The 17580-nt window shown below is 38.6% G+C and overlaps 1 protein-coding gene across 1 annotated transcript; it reads right to left on the bottom strand.

The window, feature by feature from the left end:
* Window positions 1–74: 74 nt before the first annotated feature.
* On the bottom strand, window positions 75–16191 carry TppII (Tripeptidyl-peptidase II). The gene is made up of 20 exons (XM_077435140.1): window positions 15888–16191; window positions 12447–12575; window positions 12158–12362; window positions 10839–10983; window positions 10596–10759; window positions 10281–10524; window positions 8482–8612; window positions 8175–8408; window positions 7785–8102; window positions 7222–7387; window positions 6812–7151; window positions 4821–5035; window positions 4572–4683; window positions 4371–4493; window positions 2659–2814; window positions 2492–2577; window positions 2194–2417; window positions 1853–2123; window positions 1614–1779; window positions 75–563 (listed from the first exon to the last, which is right to left on the bottom strand). The coding sequence occupies exons 1-20, from the start codon at window positions 16188–16190 to the stop codon at window positions 354–356; spliced, it is 3942 nt and encodes a 1313-aa protein (XP_077291266.1). The 5' UTR covers window position 16191; the 3' UTR covers window positions 75–353.
* Window positions 16192–17580: the final 1389 nt, after the last annotated feature.

Raw genomic sequence — 17580 nt, 5'->3', positions numbered from 1 at the left:
TATATATATATATATATATATATATATATATAAACTGTCAATAAATTTATTTTAAAAGTAAAAAAAAAAAAATTGAATAATATAATTGTTTTATTTTATTATTAGTATAGTATATTTCCGTTTTTATCACAACACTCCTGAACACAACATTTATAGCAGCTGGATAATATTCATACGATTGTATGTAAAAAAATGCATTATTTTCACCACGCGATGAAAAATCAAGTTGGATGCGATAGAAACTTCTTCACATTTTAATAAAATTTAATATTAATTAGATCCGACAATCATTTATAAAATGCAACAGTTATCAATGCATGCATGTAGTAAAAAAAACTCAAAACGCGCAAAATTTAGAATAACCTATAAGCATTGGGGAATTTCTGGGGAAGAGCGCTCGTGGCAAATGTGGCTACGTGTTGCCAATCGAGCGCCGTATACACTTTGATCAGTCTATCTTCGACGTCGCTCGTCGGATGGTCCTCGGCGATTTTGTTCAGATACTTTATTGCACGACCCCACTGCTCCATCACTACACTGTGCCACAGGGAGAAATGTATCACCTGAAAAAGGGAGACGGCCATCAATACACACACACACATACGCTACAGTCATCCGCCATTTTGAATACAAAATTAACTAACATCTAAAGGCCTTTTGTAAATGTTCAATGCTAACCCATAGTAATATATTTTTAAACGGCGTTTATTTTAATTGATCAGTAGTTTATTCAGCTTTTGATCAACAAAAATAACTAAATTGTCAGTTAATATTTCTAAATTATCAGTGAGTATTAAATCAAAATGATAATAAAATGAAACGGCCGATTATTTTAATAAGATGAACGGTAATATCATTTAAATATGATCATTTCATTTTGACAGTCAGAAAATAGTCAGTGTTGCCATTTCGCATTATGGCTCCTAGTATAAAAAATTCTGATGAATTTTGCCACTTCTTTTAATAATCTCCTCCTCTCCGTTTTCAATCCTCTCGAACCAAGTTCAGGTCAGTCTCAGTTCTCGCGTGTGACAGCAAGACTGAATAATACCGACCCTAACAATATAATCTTAAATGAATATGGCCAACCCTAACATAACCTAACCTAACCTGACCCTTAAAAGATGTTTTTTTTTTGTGAAAATATTGATGAAATAAACTTTAAAGAAATACATATATGTATATGTATATTGCGATGTGTTTGGATAGACATTACGGTGTGTGGACCATGAGGAGACTGGGAATGGACAGTAGCGGGTCGACGCGCTATCATCCAACTGTCAAAAATTATAATTTCACTAGAAGAAAATCCTTTCTGATCAGTATTTAAATAAAATACTGATCAAAAAGGATTTATTCACTAATAAAAAAATAATTATTCACTGAACAAAAATGAATAATGAACTGATCGTTTATTATATTCTACTGATCATTTAGAATAAGTAACTGATCAAGTTCATAATTGATTACTGATAAATTTTTAATTTTTTTACTGACCACTTTTGGAATTATAAACCAACCAAACAATTTGTAGCCTTTCTAAACCGACAACTCTAGAAGCAAGCGTCCCATAGCGGTAAATATTTTACTTTTGAACCTATTTCATTGCGAACCTTAGAATCGGTGAGTTCTGTGAATTTCAAAATGTCGATAACAGTCTGTTTGATTTTATCCATAATATCCTCGTTGGACGTGTCCGAAGACAGATGCATCTTGCACAAGGCGACGCCACGTTTGGTGTAAGCGTCCAGCAAGTACCCTCGTAACTTCTCCTGCTGACTGCAATGACGAAGAACATTAAACAAACAAATCCATAAAACACGTACTTGTAATACACTAATATTGAAAATACGTTTTAATTTTAGCTGCATCCGTTCTGCTGTCGATCTTCATGCCGTAGTAAGAGAGCATCTTTTCCTGATCGATGCCCTCGATCACCTTGTCGGCGATCGATATGATCTTTTCGCAAGTGGCCTTCGACACTTCGACGGTCTGGTTCGGCGACGGCAGCTTGCGCAGATCCGTCGTCGAGTCCAAGCTCTGCATGAACGCCGTGTGCGTCCCCATATGATCCGGATACTCCTTCAGCAGCTCGTCGTACAACTTTTGAGCAGTCTCTCCCTCTGCAAAGGGCAAGACACGTTACATGATCCGTCACGGCGTACGTCAATCGTTGAATATGCGCAAATTTACCGAGCTTTGAAAGCCAATTGACCTTCAAATCCTTCAAAGCCTCTGCATACTCGTCCGATTTATTCTTCTCTTTGTCTTTTGTTGCGCTTCCGTTGCTAGTCTTTTTCGGCAATTCGGGTAGAATATACTTGATATTGTAAAGATCGACCTTTTTGCCCAATTCGTCTTTGGCGAACGTCACGTGACCTGACATGTACTGTCCGACCGTTACGTTCTTTCCGATTCTGAAATGCGATGAATTCTATATTATAGTCTATAATTCACAAATGTAAGATACATTGCAAAGGTATTGTCTCACTTATCGGATGGAAGAGGTCCGAAGTATACGGGGAATATAACTCCTGGGGGCATATTCGCGCCGAGGAGTTTCTTACCGGTGAAGGCCTGAAAAATTTTATGTAATTTAAATTTTAAATACAATTATATATCATTATATAGAAAAAAATTAAGAAAGTCTGGTATTACCAAAGCGTTCGACGAGTAAGCGTCCAACGTTAGACATTGCGGAAGTTTGTGCGATACTAATAATGGAGTATCGTTTAGTTTTTCAAGCAGTTCTTTCCGTTCGTGACGTACGCTCAATTTCAATACATAATCTCCTTTTTCGACTTTCAAAGTATACTATAAAACAAATTCATCAACAGGTTAGGTTAGGTTATACAATATAACCTGTATAAAGTTAGTTCAAGTTAAATTTTTCAAGATTGAATTTGAAAACAACGCATTCAAGATATATGATAGTAAAGGTCCATTCGTACTATCCAGCATTTCACGGCAACAACACAGCACCGCAGCTCACGTAAACGACAGCTTATATTCATACTGGTACAGCACGGTTTCGCCACGTTTAGACTTGTTTTGGCAAAATCGGCTTACATATACATTGCAGAGCGCGAAATATATGGCGCAATATTGCTTGCATCGTATAAATATTGTCATATGTAAGCGCATGCGCACTTTCGTTAGTACGTATGCACTCGCTACTATGACGCCACATCCACACAGTGCCCAAAGAAAACCGGTTTTGCTTGATAGGTTGTGATGACATGTACTGCTGTATAGTATGAATAAATGTTGTCGGCTACTGCTGCTACGTCCACGCCACGTTAGATACTAATATATCCATATAGAATACATTTCGTACTGTTGGTTACGAGCATTTGCCGGTACGTGCTGTGCTGGTATGAATAGACCTTAAATCAATATGAATAATGCTTTCACTGTGGTAAATCGGACTCAAACTTTCAACTGACGAGTGTATAAGTAATGTACATAGGCTACAGCAGTATCGTAATGGTTATAAGACACAAATCGACGTATGTTGAATGTTGCTGTATAGCCTCAGCGTAGTGCACTGATGGAGCTATTGCATACCAGTAGAGAGGTCATGGGTTCCAGTCCCGGCCACATACGCTGCTGGCGAAATTGTGTGGTTATTAAAACACAAATCGACCTTCTCCTGTTACAATTTTCGCATTTTCCTAGCTTGAATGTTGTGACGGATCTAATAAGGGCGTAATCACACAGGGAAGAACGGCACGTCGTGTGCTTGACTCCCCGCTGTGGGGGTTTCGTACATTTCTTCAAATATGGGATACACCGTTATCGATCACTATCAAGCAAGGATAAAATTTTACCGAAAACACTCCAGGAGGTGATTTTGGGGTGGTGTATGCTGGGCGTGCCTTGAATATGTACCGGGCTTGCCACATTTTTTTCGCATGTTTATCTAAAAAAAAACCAAGTGCCACGTTCCTTCCTGTGTGATTTCACCCTAGATCGGTATCCTCCCCCTCAATTTCTCGCAAATTCGAGTTATAAACTCGAAATTATTGAATCTTATAAAAATAAGCTACCTATATTATGTATTTCTCACAAATTTTCTGTCAAAAAAAATGTTGATTGTCCATAGATGTCTCTATTGTATTCTATGTACTGTTATGTTTAAAAAATTGTTAATAATTCCTATCATGGCACAAATGATGTATTATGTATGTAATATAATGAAATCAATTAGTTGGTTGTTTGAGGTCGATTTATCATGTTTACATTTAAAGTTTAACTTAATAAAAAAAATTTAAACGTACAAAAGGTGAAAAGGAAAAACAGCAGTGATTCATTGAGTATATACAAAGATACATATGTATATACAAAGATTTTAATCGAAATAATATTACCTTAGAGGGATAAGCATCTCCTGACGTTATATACTGTTTGTTGGAATCGAAGAGCATCCATAATTGTGATTCAAACTCCGATTCGTACAGCGTATCGCTCAATATCGGTATATTAGGCGTAATCTAAAACAAAGAGTCATCACAAAACGAATCGAAAACATCAACAATATATACAATGCTGATGGACAATTTTTTGCAAACCTCGGTCGCCTTAACAACGCAGAAGTTATACGTGTTGATCATTTCATATATCTGTCGACTCGGAGGAATCACGTCTCTGTCAGTCAATGGCCCCACTTTGGACTCGGTCGGCCTGAACGCAACAAAGCAATTACAATTGAATTAATCATATCAATCGAAAACGTGGCACCGACTGATTCTTTCCCGTTGGGGGAGATTCGCTCCACCACCTCTTTCCCACCCTCGTGGGAATATACATATGTTACTCACCGTATGGTTTGCGTGGTGTATTTCAACGCGACCTGCGGCAAACAGTCGGCGCGTCTCAACATGCGCAATCGGACACAGTGAAGACCTTCGGCTCCGTGGATCACCACAGAGTTGGTGTCGGGCCGGATGCCGTGGAATTCGATACTGTAGTTCAACAACATCGTTTCGATGCCTGCCCAATACTTGGCGATGGCCACTTCGAGAATGTATCCACCCTGAAAACGATGATTTTACATGATTCTTCTGGATATACATATGTACTACATACAATCTATAGACGAGGATCAAATAATATGATGAAGCTTAAATGGAGTGTGATGAAGAAATCTATAATTCAATGAAATGACAATTCATATCCAATACCAGGCCTAACATAGAAAACGTACGTTACGTCAGACTCAAACAAACAGTTGATTCAAATTCAAAATGGCGTAATTACACATACGCTGAAGTTTTGGATCATCTATCTATCTACCGAATGCTTTAAACCCGCCATTACCAAATAAATGAACTAATGGACTTAAACAATCACACAGTTAAATCTAAAACCAAGCCTTTCTAATGGTGCCCACAGACGGAGCGATTTAAGGTCTATTCATACTATGCAAGGCACAACAGTGCACAGAAAAGGCTGCTTCTATTCACACTATACGTTCATACAAGTTTTGGTTGAGTGCAAGGAAAAATCGGCTTATGGTGACATGTACTGCTGTATAACATGAATAGATTTTGTCACCTACGCTGTTACAAGTACGCCACCAAATACTTTTCATACTGCTGTTTACGTGAAGTTGCCGTTCTGTGATGTGCCAGTATGAATAGACCTTTATCTATACAATTATATTAAACTTCATGGCTGTTTGCAATAGGGGGGGGGGGGGAATACGCGATTCCTATAAGTCAGTTAAGATGTTCCAAACAAAACCAGCAGCGTGGACTAGTGTTTAATATAATGTGCGATGCGAATTAAATTGCATAGAAAATGATAAAATGAATACGCTTAAAAAGTATTTTTTCCAATTTAAATAAAAAAATATTGGATACGGTTGAGAACCCCTGATATTTAAATTAATTCAATGAAATCCGCAATATATATATGTAATATAATAAAAAGTTACTTTTTCCATTAAAATACGAAAATTTTCGATACGGTTGAGGACTTTTGAACATTTTGTCGCGTGAATGTTATTTTCGTGGACATTTTGTCGCGTAAACATTTTGGTAATGAACCAATTGTCGCGTGAAGATTAGGTCGTATGTACATTTTGGCAGTGAACCAATTGTCGGGTACATTGTGTCGTTGAACAAATTGTCGCGTCCCCGTATAGATCAGTGACTAGCCTGTGCTGCTGTAGACTTACAGGTCCTAGGTTCGAACTCCAGATTAGAACTTGATTGATTAAAACCATACGATGTATAATTAAAAGAATTTCTGTGGTATTGCTGATCCGATTTGGACAATTTTGACATCCAAGTCGATCGTTTTCTATCAGAGGTTGCCAATTAATCTGATTTGACTGTCGAAACGGTTCCTCAGAAATTGACTCATCCCTACCCATTATTGTTACTATTGTCTGATTATGATTTCCACTTGTATTTGTCCATATTTTTGGCCATGGTGTCAAAACCCATCAAGATAAATATTTTATTTAAAAAAAATAAGTATAAATAAGTAAAAAATAAATAGGAATCGACATTTGGAGTTAGCCCCCTGCAAAGACCACTGAAATGAAATATGCATAGTTAGATAATTGATCGCAAGTAGACTTGTGGCAATGTAACAGCTTTTTGTTTGAAACAAATTCCCCAACCAAAGTTGGTCGAATTATCTTTCAATTTGACGTGCTGAAATTGCTAGCTACGACACGGAGTATCGTAACGGAGATCTCTACGATCAATAAATCGTGTAGATCACTCCGTTCGTGGGCCCCCTGAACGTCACCGTGCCAGCGCCAGTTAGTATCTGTCAAACGAGGAGACTCGCAATGTACCTTGACTTGGAATGGTAGGACAACGTCCGATGTGGGATTGACGGGTACGACTTTTTGAAATTCACAACTTTTGCAACTCATGCGGGGGATTAGCTGCACGCAGTGGATCATGAATCTACCGCGTTTCTCCGGCGAGCTCAACTTGAGGACGGCCCACGTCGCGTGCTCCGGCACGAGCACGAAATGGCGCTGAATCGTTCCTGGCGTGAACTTGTACGAGAGCACCGACAGATGGGGTCCGCCCGAGCTATCCACGCTCAGTGGCTGCGGCTGGACCATCGTGATCGGTATTTGGAACACGGGACCTTTGGCCACGCACTTGATGTCGTACGCCTTGATGCTGAAAAATATACGTGTTCGAATATATAATGTGATACAATGTGTTGTGGGTTTGTTGAACGCGGCCTTACCTGGTGCAGTGTACGCCTGGAGGAAGACCTTCCGGTGATATTTGAACGGGGAAGGATCGAGTCACGTTCATCAGATCCAAGTATTCGGGCGCTTTCACCCAGTCGGCGTCACATACGAGCACGATTTTCAAGTTGAAATTGATTTTTTTGAAATTGGCATCTAGTCCTGGAAAATTTATTTGAGTGAAAATCGTACTCATTGATTATGCGCATCACATATCGAGCAAATATACATAATATTTCAACTAAAATACACAAACGCCAACTGATAACAGTTAATATAACCAATTAGTAATAAACAAAGCACCAACTATGTCACAAAAAAGTCCTCAGTAATGTCGTATAAGATTTATTTTCTAGCTTAAAAATTCAAAAAGCGAATAAAAGCACCTATATATAATGAAGAACAACTTTCGTTTCTTTTATATCACAACGATAAAGAAATAACACGTTGTAAATAGTCATAAAGAGAACAAAACTATCAAAAAATGCCCCTAAACGATTCCTTGTGTACTCCCAACTATGAAACGCTTTGATGTTTTGTTATTAAAAATAAATCAAACCTTCAGGATTTTTAAAATCAGTCGCAAAGAACGGCTCGATGAAACAATTGACTTCTCTCGACTTGTCCAAGAAACCTCTCCTGAAGTAGATCCCCTTGTGGTTGTTTTTTCCACACGTGACTGAAAACCGCACGTCTCTTTCGGGAACCTCGCAATACTCGCACAGCAATTTGTAAGCTTTCTCGACATTCAACAATCCACAGCCCTGAGCGAACGGCTCTACATCCGGAATATACGTAGCCGAATTTTCGAGCGCCCTCTTTATACTGTACGGCGAATATGAAATATTGTTCTCCTTCAATCCCGATATCAAAGTAGCTGTAAAACAAATCAAAGATATAATCAAATTCGAATATTTGTAAGGAAACAAACACAAGAAGCGACACCAACATATAGCTCCAGCGACGTGCGGCGCCGACATGCTCGTTCCGTTCATTAGCTGAGTGCCGCGGAGAGTGAAATTTGGGACACAGGTGATGGCTCCGCCTGGAGCACAAATGCTAACTCCCATTGCACCGTCTATGCATGGACCACGAGAGCTCCAACTATACGCCGTACCCTTCAACTTGGCGCGCATCGAATACGCGGCTATCATCATCATGGGGGACACATAAGCTCCTACCCCTAGAATTTTAAAGTAAGATTTGACATTTCGACTCCATCATCAATATAGCCGACTGTGATGTCAGGAATTAACCTATCATGTTGGTTTGAGCAATGTCTGGGGGTGCACCGACGGTGCTGAGCGCTGGCCCATGATTTCCGGCAGATACTACCCACACGACTCCATATTTATTTATCACTTCATTCATCAGATCGCCGATTCGACTGAAAGCAAATTTATATTATATATATTTTTTCTTTAAATCTTATTTACCATGGTGCCATTATGGAATGCCCCAAATCGACACCTATGGCTAACTTTGTACATATGGGACTATATTTAAATTTATAATGAGTGGTTAGAGTGTAATGCTTTCAACTGAATGGTCACGGGTTCAATCCCTAGCCCAGTCCTGCTGTCTGTGATGATGAATTGATCATGTATTGGCTTTACAAACATAACATTATATAATCCCATTGGTTATTTCACATGTAAAGCATTTCAATTAACGCCAATTAAAAAAATAATTGTAACTGTCCAAAAATCCTTATTAATACGAAGGAATAAAAAACATGTTATAATAAAGTTTATACTTCGTGAATAAATTGAGATTAAACTAGATTATCTAATATATATTTTATTTATTAATCTAAGATAGGATAATGTGCTAATTCGTCACAACACGTTTTATTGAATTTAGGAATAATTAAAAATAATTTCGTGAGCGTTTTATCTGTGAGTATAATATCCATGAGCGTTTTGTCGTGTGAGCGGTGTCTTGGGCGTTGTGTCGTTGAGTGTTATGTCTGTGAACGTTTTGTCGTGACACCGGTAGGAAACAATCGACCTGGAGTCACATATATCCAAAGTCTGGCGAGCAACACTGAATTAGGGCTCGAACCCTTGACGCCGATCTGCGTTTGGCAAGAGTTGCCAAGGTGTTGTATTTTGATGTACTGTACAAAGTAAACGAGAATATTACCCGCTAAGCCTTTCCAGTAGCTTAGCATTGAACATGGATCGTTTAATCCATGTCATTCATTTTTCAGCGTTTATAAAGTCTCGTTTAGACCGGAATTTCTGAATTTATAACGATAGCTTAATTTCCCAATGGAAATCCCCAACTGCCGAGTATTTTAGATTGTGGCTTGGCATTTAGATTGTGAGCATTACATTTTAAAAAATAGCCTTGTAAAAAAAAGTTTTTTTAAAACAAACCTCTTTTTTAGTTTTGTATACAATATTAAGATAAATAAATTATTATTTTGAATAAAAATACCAATAATTTTATTTTACTACCGCCATCTACATATGTATAAAACTAAAGACTACATAGACGTCACCCAGATTTCACATTTGCAAACTTCAAACGCGTATATTGATGATCAAAATGAGCAATATGGCAAAGTAGGAAGACGATCGGATAAGAGGCAATTTTTTTCCTGAATTGTAATCGTAAGTGAAACGTAAAGGAGGTTTGTAACAACAATGAAGAAGATGGAACTGGTTTTGGAAAAATACATTCATTAATAGACTTCTTTTGGCTATTTTATATTGTTGCAAGATATATTAGAGAGTCTAAACACACCTTTACAAAACTCGACATCCTCGGCGGTAATTATCTAGGGTTTGTTCGGATTAGCCACAATTTTTATACCTGCTTTCTATTGGATTTCTAAATAATTTTAGTTGGAAATGTTGGCTAGATTTTCAGCGTGGCAGGCTTTCAACAGAAAAGACGTCGGCACTCAAAGGGTTAAAGGTGCAAACTCAATCAAATTTGAAATGTTCAATTGCAATGCAATATAAAATTGGAATGTATGTATGTATATCTATGTATGTAGTATAGGAAAGGTCAAGTCGACAGGTTTAACATAAGAAAATATATTTACCCTGAATCGGACCAGTGAGCGTGTTCACCGTAGCTCATATTAATAACGTCGATCTTTCTCTCCTTGGACAACTCCATGACTTTAATGCAAGCCCTGACCAAAGCAGTTCCGGTCTCCATCGAACCCAGTCGGCCGTCGCCGATGCCGAGCGATATGACCTGCGCACCAGGTGCGATTCCGTTCTTCTCCGGCTCGTCTGGGAAGTACGCAGACGCAATGGAAGCGACGTGCGTTCCATGACTGGCTGAAATGCACCGTAAATTGGAGCACACGTTTCGAACATTTGATATCTGATGTGTATCTGATGAAACTCACAGCACATCCCGACGATTTCCAAGATGTTGCCGTTGTTGTGAACGTTGATGCTGATCGTCATCAGGTCGACGTCGGTCAGATGCTTGTGCTCGTGCGTTTTGCTGTACTCACCGAGGAATACGCCCTTCGATAGATCGCCCACTTCGCTAGTGTCGACGCAAGCTCTGGAAACATTTAAGCGTTCCGTTGAACACACATGAGCGGCTGAAATATATTTTATCTATAGGAATTTAATTTTAATACCGCCAAACTTCTCCATCGTTGAACAGCACACAATCATATGACGGTCCCACGTCGTTGAATTTTTTCTCTAATGTCATTAAGGCCTCTAGACGAGATTCAGTGTCCTCTCTAAATAATTTATCATCAGTTGATTCTATCAACGACACTGAAATATATAAGAATAGTATGCAACGACTGACATGAAAGTGTATATCAAAAGTATACGGCAACCTTTACATAGTGAAATATCATATTTTTGAAAACGAATAAAAATAATATTAAAATAAAAAGTGAGTGGTAACACTTGTCACGCTGTGATGGATAGTGTGTGGCCAGAACTTATATTTTATTTTATTTTTCTAAATATACTGAATACAGAGCCTTCATATTTTATATATTCCTCAACAAAACCTATATGATTACGAAATAAAAACATTGATCCATGGCCTCATAAATGCAAGAGGGGGAATTCAGTACGCGCCGCGCCCAACGATCAGTATGAGAATGATATCCGCCTTGGAATGACGGCTCTGTTATTTTTTTCATTTCATATTATTTAATATATTAAAAACATAATAAAATGATTTTTATATCTAATTACAATAATAAACCTAGCAGATTTTGCATTATTTTAACTTAAAACACACACTTTTAACTGGACGCTTAGAGTACAGCACAGTGGTTGGAGTACGGCGGTTCGGTGATTATTCCGCAAAAAGTGTCACTAAAATCTCTATCACGGAACATCTGGCACCCAAAAACTCCATCAATCGAGAGCTAACCACACGAAATATTGTACTAACGAGAGCTCGAGTGACAGATATTCCGTATTCGCAATTTTTGTGGCAACGATTGTCGTGCGCAATTTGCGCAATAATCCGTTTACCGAATATGGCAAGTGTTAAAAAGCTAATTAATAATCTAATCACATACTTAGTTCCACAGAAATAGTTTAAAAGCCTTACGATTAAGGTTCAGACACATAGAGTAGCATATGTAAAAAAAAACACTAGCACGCCTATTCTATTTCATCGCGATCCTTCAAAAAACTCACCCCATGGAGTGTTTTTGGTGGTATTAAATCCTTGTATTGACATAGGTTTGACAGTGATCGATAACGGTGTCTCTCATATTTGAAGAAATGCAAGAGATATAATAAAATGACATGAAGCCACGCCTATCACAGCTGGAGTTTACCTAGGCGCGTCGTTCCGTACTTTTCAGTGTGTTCTTACCATTACAGCGCAATATTATAAACAAATAGATAACTCAATGATACGACTCGATACACTTGTTAAATCAAAATACAAACGAGGAAAAACAGTATATGTAATATTCACTTTTGGGTCGAGCAGCACGCGAAAGGTTATCCAAGTCTACGACTTCTCTCGTCGCGTCGGCCAGAGCTAATTTATGCTTCGGATCCCATAAAAATTCCTTCCGGTGCTCTTGGACCCTTTCCTTCAGCTTCGGGGGATACAATATGTACGGATGGACGACACCTATTCTCCACACGCCTTTCGGATTCTCCCACGCGGTCGGCAACTGTGAATGGACAGTAAATATATATTTATATAGACGGAGGAATTTTCAATTTTGATGTTTATTTACTTGTATAAATTTACATACTTGCAACTTACGGCCGGTCAGGCCGGTTATGCAACCGTCTACGACTTCGCAGGTCGTACTGGTGTCTACGTCTCCACATCCGCTGCAGTCGAATCTCTCGATCACTTTTATTTCCCCCGTACTTGTGCGCTGAAACAATGCATGAAATATGATCAATTTTATTTAAATCTTGACCCAAAGTCATAATGAGTATTCCGTGAACCTGTGAATGGGCGTGGACTTTTTTTTTTTCGACTAATAAAGAACGATAATAGTACAAGAAATTGATATTGTTCTTTCATCTTTTGAAAGGATGGAATGGAGAGGAAAGGTTCACGGCCGAAATAAAAACCTATCTATTGTATATGAAGTGTCAATAGATGAGGTATTGTCATCGTGAGAAAATTTGTACTCGGTATTATTGATCCCTGATCTCATTTTGATGATGTGTGTTTGTGTATTTTAGAGCGGTCTCCGTGACGGGCCGTAATGTGAAATTACCGAAAACGCAAATATCGAAAGGCAAAGATCGAAAATCGAAAGATCTTAAGTCGAAAGATCAAAAAAAAAAAGGGTGCATGGTAAACGGTACATACACACTTAGTTTGCGCGAGCAGGATACAACAAGAACAAGAGGAACAGGCTTTTCCTCCCGTATTAATGTGCGCGCGCAGAATACGGGAGGAAAAGCCTGTTCCTCTTGTTCATGTTGTACCCTGCTCGCGCAAATTAAGTGAGTATGTACCGTTTACCATGCACCCTTTTTTTTTTGATCTTTCGACTTAAGATCTTTCGATTTTCGATCTTTGCCTTCCGATATTTGCGTTTTCGGTAATTTCCATTGAAGTAGAATGGGTAGAAGCGCTCTCAACTTCCAAAAATGTTGCTACAAAATCTCCGTGCAGACGGAGATTTCGGCTGTTTTGCTCAGTTGTTTGTTAAGCTCTGTAGCAGTAGGATCTCTTTGAAATAGGCTCTACTAGTGAAATTGTGTGATAGTATTAGTTCGACAAAGTCCGAACATCTGTATGTGCACGTGCTAGATGTTCGGACCTACCATGCCTCACTCATTGAAAAACAGGGCCGTACACCGTATTCTTTTCTAAAACTAATTATTACTTTATCTACATTGAAGTAGTATGCATAGAATTGCTCTCAGCCCCTAAAAATGTTGCCACAAAAAATCCGTGTGCCCGGAGATGTCAGCTGTTTTGTCCAGTTGTTGTAAGGGACGATCACTTCCACGAATTTTTTTTCCTCACTCTTTTGTCTCTCTTCTGACTTTACGTCTCTCTCTTCGATGGCTCGCTTTTAAGCGATACTTTTGTTAGGAATGACTATTCTATACATTATACTACAATGGTAATTTCACATTCCGGCCCGTGAGGTAGACCCATTTTAGAGATAGTTTCAACACTATTGATTCTATCACGTTGAAACTTTGTATCGGTCAATGAAATGCTAATTTTTATTAAAACTTTTACGTTGGCTTGATGTGGGTCACCTTTTTTTATTACTTACATACCTCCTTTACGTTTCACTTACGATTACAATTCAGGAAAAAGTTTGCTTCTTATCCGATCGTTCTCATACTTTGCCATATTGCTCATTTTGGTCATCAATATAAGTAAATGGAGCCTCCGCTATTACGATAGAGATAAAATATCATATAAGAAGCATTTCAGGTCTGAAGATTTTTAATCTCGGTGACAGTTGGTAGTCATTAATTTTATACATATGTAGATGGCGGTAGTAAAAAAAAAATATTGGTGTTTTTATTCAAAATAATAATATTATATACAAATTATACAAGAGGTATGTTTTTAAAAAACTTTTTTTTTTATTTAAGTTTTATTTTATCAATATTTTCACAAAAAAAAAAACATATCTTAGCAGCCGACACCTATTTATTTAAGGGTCAGGATAGGTTAGGTTAGGTTAAGGTTGGCCCTATTCATTTAATAGATATGTATATGCTGACGATGTTTTGATAGAAATGCTTCGACAACATTATGGGCCGGCAGGAAAAAACAAAAATTGTAATAAGCATTTCGTTGCTACGATACAAATAAAAAAAAATATTCTAAATTTTTACACACATAAAATGGAATAGTTAAAAAGTTATTTAATTTTACCGAGGACCAGTGGGCGGGGGGGGGGTTGGGGGCTGCAGAGATGAATTGGGAAACAAAAATAGCATGTATATGTACTAAACTAGTAGAGCTGCAGCCGCAGACTATATGATCGACAAAAATATCATGCATATTTACTAAACCGGTAATTCAATTATCTGGTCACCTTTTTATTTATCCCATATTAATTGTATTGAGAAAGTTCAACTTAAATTTATTAAATCCTTACGCTACCTTTTTCCTACCTATACCCATTCTACTGTTTCCGACATTTTAAAAATCCTTTCTTTTAACAATCTTTCTGTCAGGCGACGACATTCTGATGCTATATTCTTCTTTAAGCTCATAAATGGTTTCCTTGATTGTTCTGATTTACTGAATAAGGTTAATTTCAGAATCCCAGTTCGATACTCTAGACGCGTTGCACTCTTTTCACTTGATCCTTTCAATACTAATTCCCAAAAATATTTTTATCTGCAGCGCGTTTATCGTATGTTTAACGGAGAGCTGAATGAGGTTGATCTGTTTGGTATTTCCCTACATCAATTCAGGTCTAACATCAAGAGAATCTTGACCGATTGATTCATTTTTTCTTCTATTCTATTTTTATTTTTATACTTTAGTTTAGTTATGTAATGTGCTATTTAATCATATTATAGCTTTCATTCTTTTCCTTTTCATTTGTTTATTTTGTATTTACCTTTTTCATTTGTTTTTTATATTTGTAAATTTCAATTTCTTCTTATATTCTATCTTATAACCTTTTCCAAATATTTTAATACTATATTTTAATTATGCAATGTACTACATATTTTGTCATGCCTTTATTCTTTACTTTTTAATTTGTTTTCCTTATATTTATCTTTTTCATTTTTTCATTTTTGTAAAAATCTATTATTGGACTCGGATGTTACATATATTATTTATTTACTTTTTGGTTTTTTTTTATACCTATCTCTGTACATCCTGTCTGTTGATTTTTCAATTAATAAAATAAATAAATAAAACCGGGGGTACGGCAGGCCACATAGACGAGCCGCCACTGCTGAGGACCCATATTTTCTAACAGATAGCGGGGTCCACTTGCAATGTCGCTCGTATGGCCACACCGCCACTGAATACGGACACATATTTTAAAAAACATATGAAAAAAAAGTTGACTTGTATGGTGACTCGGTATGGTAACATTGTACAATCCATTGTGATTGAATTAGCGATAGAAAAAAAAAGGATTTAGTTTCGAATTTGAGGAAATTTGAAAGGAATGAATGCTTAGAAGTGAGTGAGTAAGTAAGTAAGTAAATAGGTAAGCAAGTAAGTGGGTGTGTACCTGTAGACCAGTGACAGCTGGGTCTACGCCGGAGTCGAGAACGGCGATGATCGTCCCGCGACCGTCGCTGGAAGGGTACATGGAGGTGAAGGCGGCTGCGCCCGTCTCCCGCTTCGGCATCAGCCCCCATGACGGGAATTCGCCCCCCGCCCCCTCGCCGCACCCGCCCCCGCCCCCGACTCCGCACACCGACTCGTCCGCACATCCGAACATGGCGAAGCGCACCGGCTCACTGAACTTACCATTATGACAATTCATCTGGACGTAAGCGACGCATCGAGCGACCATGCACCGACGCCACATTGCGAGTGCGAGTGCGAGTGCGAGTGCGAGTGCATCGCCTCCACTCTCCACCCTGCACATTCCAACTCCTCGATGCGTTACGTCATCGTCGTGGTCGCCGTTATCGCCCGTATCCCGAGTGCAACATGGTCGATGTTATAGGAGGGGAGGTTGTGTTTCGACCGTCCCCCCGGCCTATGGAAACTCGGTTGAATATAACGGGGGGGATATTTATTTTCGTTCGGTTGATACAAGATTTTTGCGAGTAGAGAATATAGGAATGGTTTGGTGATTACTGGTCGCAAAGGACTCGTCACAAAGTCACTAAAATCTCTATAACGGAATATAGGACAGGTGGTCGGTGGTCACCAGGTTATAGGACGAGTGAAAGGTTTCGACCGTTTCCCGGCCTATGGAAATTCAGTTGAGTTTGAAAGAGGATCGTTTATTTTCGTTCAATTTGGTACAATGGTTATTGTATGTACGAAGAGGTTTCTTCGCAGAAGTGATCTGTTTGAACTCCAGAGGCTCACTCTGCCGGTGAACGTTGCTGCGTTGCTTTATAAACGTTTTGGGTTGAAGTGTGTCGTGTGCACATCTTTTGTTCTTGGTACTCGCGCTGACCTATTTATGCTGCGAGCGTGGTTTTATGGGTTCATACGCCTGGACGTAGTTCGTGGTTTTTATGGGTTCAGTGTGTTCTTCCTTTGTTTCCAAGACACGTGTATAGAAACACGTGTCGACCTTTTTACGAGGCGAGCGTGTGCCATGCGTTAATGACTTTCCTGGATATGTGTCGCAGTGACCTGATGAGATCATTTAAGTTGTACATAATATATGCCTACAGGAACATCTGGCAGCCGAAATGTCCATCATACCATTGATGTATAATATACTGGTTACCTGACAACTCGTTCACAGATTTTCCGTAAACCAATGATGCGCTCCAGGCATTACGTATACGGCCATCTCTTTCTCACCCCGTCTGTTCACCATGATCTTGTTTACTATGCCATTACGTATGCAGCCATCTCTTTCACAGACCGTCTGTTATCGATGAAAAAATGATCTGTGAAAGAGATGGCTGCATACGTAATGGCAGAGTAAACGAGATCATGGAAAGATATGGCCGTATACGTAATGCTTGGAGCGCATCATCGGTTTACGGAAAATCTGTGAACGAGTTGTCGTGTCACCTAATATACTAGATGGGCCCTGGCGTGTGATTTTGGTCGGAGATCTTGTCTTCACTAATTGAGGGGTGCGGGGGGGTTTAACTAGTAGCGTGGTCTAGTGGTGAATGTTGAATTATCTCGTACTTCATGTTACGAGTTCGATTCCCGCTAAGTCTCGCTATTGGCCAGACCTTGGTTTGTCAAGGTCAATCGTTTCTTATCAGAATTTGCCAATT

This window comes from Arctopsyche grandis, chromosome 7 (genome assembly GCF_051622035.1).
Source record: "Arctopsyche grandis isolate Sample6627 chromosome 7, ASM5162203v2, whole genome shotgun sequence".
Taxonomy (NCBI): domain Eukaryota; kingdom Metazoa; phylum Arthropoda; class Insecta; order Trichoptera; family Hydropsychidae; genus Arctopsyche; species Arctopsyche grandis.
The sequence above is the reverse complement of the archived record's forward strand: the minus strand, read 5'-3'. Positions and strand labels throughout refer to the sequence as shown.

Bases quoted from the DNA above. Each gene is read 5' to 3' on its own strand.
- TppII (XM_077435140.1), bottom strand. From the start codon at position 16,190: ATGTGGCGTCGGTGCATGGTCGCTCGATGCGTCGCTTACGTCCAGATG. The intron at 12,576-15,887 runs GTACACACCCAC...GCATTGTTTCAG, and splicing joins CAGCTGTCACTGGTCTACAG to CGCACAAGTACGGGGGAAAT. The intron at 12,363-12,446 runs GTATGTAAATTT...GTCCATTCACAG, and splicing joins TGACCGGCCGTAAGTTGCAA to TTGCCGACCGCGTGGGAGAA.